Source organism: Eimeria acervulina, genomic scaffold (assembly GCF_000499425.1).
Source record: "Eimeria acervulina Houghton genomic scaffold, Eah_scaff1382, whole genome shotgun sequence".
In the NCBI taxonomy this organism is placed as follows: domain Eukaryota; phylum Apicomplexa; class Conoidasida; order Eucoccidiorida; family Eimeriidae; genus Eimeria; species Eimeria acervulina.
The window spans coordinates 1-4,322 of record NW_013550260.1 but is presented as its reverse complement, the minus strand read 5'-3'; the positions used below and the strand labels follow the sequence as shown (position 1 = coordinate 4,322).

Genomic DNA, 4,322 nt, shown 5'->3' with positions numbered 1-4,322 from the left:
GCAGCAGGAGGTGCTGCTGCTGCTGCAGCAGCAGCAGCAGCTTGTCCAGCGCCTGCAGCCCAGACGCCTTCAGAGGATGGGCGTTTTGCATTTATATGAGCAGCAGCAGCAGCAGCAACAACAGCAGCAGCAACAGCAGCAGCACGAACAGGCTTTGGATGTAGCCAGCCTGCAAAAAAGAATTATGCAGGTCCGCTGTATGCTGCTGCTGCTGCTGCTGCTGCTGCTGCTGCTGTTGCTACTCATTCTTGGTTCGGTTGTTGCTGCTGCAGGCGCCAGAGCCGCTGCTACTGCATTGCCGTTGCATGTGCTGCTGGTTTGCTGCTGCGTTTGCTGCTGTTCCTGCTGCAGCGATTGAAGCCCTGTGAAGATCTCAGCACCAATAGTGCGGCAGCAGCAGCAGCAGCAGCAGCAGCAGGCAGTGTAGATCGGTCGTACCGCGAGATGGAGTGTCTCCTGGGGAGTAATTCTCAAGAACAACGTGTTGTAAGCAGCAGCAGCAGCAGCAACAGCAGCAGCAGCAGCAACAGCAGCTGGGACCCGCTGCCTGTGGTGCTGGAGGTTAATTCTTCTTTGCGGCTGCTGCATCTGTCTCCTCAAGCTCTGCAGCACGGTGTTGCTGCCTTTCTTAGAGGGGCCTCAGCGGTGCTGCTGCTGCAGCTGCTGCTGCGCCGAGCGTTTGCTGCTGGGTACTCCATAGAGCAGCTGCAGCAACAGCAGCAGCTGAAGCAGCAGCAACAGCAGCAACAGCAGCAGCAGCAGCAGCGTCTGCAGTCGCGCTTGCTGTGGGGAGCAGCATCAACAGGTATTGCGACGCATGCAGCAGCAACTGCAGCAGCAGCGGCTGCTGCTGCTGCCGAGCAGCAGCAGCAGGACTTGCTGCCTCGATCTCTTATAGAGCTGCTGCTGCTGCGGCCGTTGCAGCAGCAACAGCAGCAGCAGCGCCCGACGACGGTTAATGCGAGGACTTGGGTGCAGCAGCAGCAGCAGCAGCAGCAGCAGGGAGGGGGCCCTTGGAGCTGCTGTCTTGAGGCTTTTCTATACGCTGTGCGGTTGATGCTGCAGCAGTGGGAGGCGCAGCTGCTGCTGCTGCGGCTGCAGCAGCTGCAGCAGCTGCAGCAGGAATGGCATGTGCCCTATGCATGCGGGTTTCATCCGTCTGCAGCAACAGCAGCAGCAGCAGCAGCAGGCCCTCTCCCCCCTTTACCTTCAACAACAGCAGCAGCAGCAGCAGCAGCAGCAGCAGAAAGCGGTGCAGCAGCATCAGCAGCGTTTCCTGCTGCTGCAGTGCGACCCCTGACGTTGCTGTCGCTGCAGCAGCAGCTGCGCAGCAGTCTCCGCTGCTGGGAGGAGACAGCGCGTATCTTGGAGATGGCTTTGCATGCGGCAGCAAGCAGCAGCAGCAACAGCAGCAGCAGCAGCAGCAGCAACAGGGCAACCCCAAGTGCTTCAGCGGTTTCAGGAGCCCTGCTGCAGCTGCTGCTGCAGCGGCTGCAGCAAGCAGAGCTACGGGGGGATTTGTTGCAGCAGCGGTTGCTGCGGTTTCTGCTGTCTTTTGCTGCAGCTCCGCTGCTGCAGCAGATTGATCAGCTGCTGTGCTGCTGCTGCACCGCCAGCATGCAGCAGCAGGTTTGCTGCGACCCGCCTCCTGCTGCTGCAGCTGCTGCTGCTGCAGCAGGGCTAGCTCCCATCGGGAATCTCCGAGGCAGCAGCAGCAGCAGCAGCTGTTGGTGGGGCGTGCTGCAGCAGTGCCTCAATGATGCTGCTGCTTCGGGGTGGTATGCAGCAGCAGCAGCAGCAATGAGGGGAGGCTCTGCTGCTCGGGGCTGCGCAGCCTTGGGGGGTCAGAGTAAGCGGCAGCAGCAGCAAGAGCTGCAGCAGCTGCTGCAGCACTGTCCTTGCACCACAGCAGCAGCAGCAGCAGCAGCAGAGGTAGCTACAGCAGCAGCAGGCACAGCTGGCTTTTCGATTGATATAACAGCGGAGCTCCTAGACCTCGCGAGGGCCGAGCAGCAACAGCAGCAGCAAGCAGCAGCAGCAGAGAGCAACCCTTGCTGCTGCGGCAGCGACTGCAGCAGCAACTGCAGCAGCAACTGCAGCAGCTCGAATGAGGCCGTGCTGACGTCGGACTTCCTGCAGCAGCTGTCAAGACACTTCAGCAAATGGCGCTCTGTGCCCTGCAGCAAACTGCAGCAGCAGCAGCAGCAGCAGCAGCAGAGGCAGCAGCAGCAGCAGCAGCAGCAATATAGTAAAAAGGCACGGGGAAGAGGCATTGCGCTGCCTGCGTTGCTTGCCTCTTCAACCGCCAGCAGCACAACGTCTTTTAACAGCAGCAGCAGCAGCAGCAGCAGCAGCGAGTCGGAGGGTGAGGACGCGTACAAGCTTGTGCTGGCAGCAACAACAGACTCCCGCCTGCAGCAGCTGCAGCAACAGCAGCAGCAGCAGCAGCAGCAGCAAGAACCGCAGGAGGACGAGCAAGAGCAGCAGCAGCAGCAGCAGCAGCAGCAGCAGGAGCTAGTGCTTCCGTCAACTTTGCTGCTGCAGCAGCTGCTTGTACAGCCATTGAAGGAGCTACGAATTTGCTCGCAGCAGCTGCTGCTGCTGGAGACGCTGCAGAGGGGTTTTGCCTTAGAACAAATTGCTGCTCTTAGGGCCCTCTTCTCCCTGCAGGTGCTGCTGCTGCTGCTGCTGCTGCTGCTGCCGCTCTTGTTGCAGCCACTGCTGTTGCTGCTGTTGTTGTTGCTTTTGCCGTTGCTGCTGCTGGCGCGTTTGCTGCTGCAGCGGCCGTATCCTGCGTAGGGGATGCTGCTGCTGTTTCTGCCGCCGTTGCTGCTGCTGTTGCTGCTGCATAGGTATGGTGTGGGGCTTGCGTTTGCATGCATGCAGGATGAGGCTTTGCTGCTGCCGGTGCTGCGGCTGCTGTTTGAACGAGTGCATGCGCCTTTGGCACATGTAGACCCGCTGCTGCTGAACAGTTTGCTGCAGGAGGCCTTCTGCAGCAGCAGCAGCAGCAGCAGCAAGGGGCAGCAGCAGCAGCAGCAGCAGCAGCAAGGTTTCCATCCGTTGGGAATGCTGCAGCTGCCCAGCGCGAAGGCCTTGACAGCAGAAGCACCAGTAGCAACAACCACTGCAGCAACAGCAGCAACAACAGCAACCGCAGGGGGAGCAGCAGCAGCAGCAACAGCAACAGCAGCAGCAGCGAGATTCAACACGGAGAGCATAGCCTGGCAGCTGCATGCACGCATGCGGGCTGCGTTGAGCGCAGTAGCTGGGCTGGTAAGCACGGACAGCAGCAGCAGCAGCAGCAGTGGCAGCAGCAGCAGCAACTGCAGCAGCAGCAGCAGCAGCAGCTTGGCGAGACGAGTTGAAGCTGGGCGTGCTGCGGTGTACGAGGACCTCTTCTCTGTTCAGAGGCAGCAGAAAGCGCTGCAGGGTTTAACTGTCTCCTTAGAGGAGACACCTTATATTCTTAGGGCTGAGCAGCAAAAGTCTCTTGCCTTCGCATGCATGCAGGTATTTGCTGCTGCTGCTGCTGCTCCTCCTCCTCCTCCTGTTGCTGCTTCTTCTGCTGCTGTTGACGTGCAGACGTTCTGCTGCTGTTTGTGGGGGCTTTGCTGCTGTGTCTTTCGTGCATGTGGTTTGCTGCTACTGTTGTTGTTGTTGCTGCTGCTGCTGCTGCAGGTGAAGCAGAAGGGACCTCAGGGTAACAGCCCCACAGTATTATCTGCTGCTGCTCTCGCTGCTGCTGCTGCTATCTTAGCATTCAATATTGAAACACGCAGATCGGTATTAACAGCGGAGCATCTGCTGCAGGTGTCTCCTGGGTTTGCTGCTGCCTTCCAGCAGCAGCGGCGCCACCGCAGCAGCAGCAGCAGCAGCAGCAGCAGCAGCAGCAGTGTGGTATTCCGCTTCTATGGGGTGGTGTTAGCAGCAAGACAGGAGCTGCTGCATCTGCTGCATGCACTCAATCAACATGTGGGGCTGTGTATATTTGCTGCTGAGGTGCCGCTGCTGCTGCTGCTGCTGCGGTGTACGAACACAGAGCAGCTTGCAGTGTATCATTTCCAGCATTTGCTGCTGCTGCTGGCAGTCTTGTTGGTGCCGCTGTCTCCTGCTGCAGCAGCAGCAGCGGAGGCAGATGCAGCAGCAGCAGCATCAGCGGCCGCTGCAGCAGCTGCTCCTGGCGGCGGTAGCGCAGCAGCAGCAGCAACAGCAGCAGCAGCAGCAGCAGCAGCAGCAGGAGTCATCCCCTCTTCACCGCTCAGCTTTGCTACCAATGTAGCAGCAGCACCGCACATCCTTACTCTGCTGCGAGCGCCTCT

At 59.7% G+C, this 4,322-nt stretch overlaps 1 protein-coding gene across 1 annotated transcript in view; it reads left to right on the top strand.

Annotated features, from left to right (window-relative positions):
• Positions 1 to 4,321, top strand: part of EAH_00059150 (hypothetical protein, conserved) — a gene marked incomplete at both ends in the record, with an annotated part of 6,372 nt that extends 2,051 nt beyond the window's left edge. Inside the window, 3 exons of the mRNA XM_013397196.1 lie at positions 273 to 2,670; positions 2,887 to 3,513; positions 3,682 to 4,321. Of these exons, the coding sequence (XP_013252650.1) occupies positions 273 to 2,670; positions 2,887 to 3,513; positions 3,682 to 4,321 (3,665 nt within the window). The remainder of the gene's footprint in view (positions 1 to 272; positions 2,671 to 2,886; positions 3,514 to 3,681) is intronic.
• Between the last annotated feature and the right edge of the window lies 1 nt (position 4,322).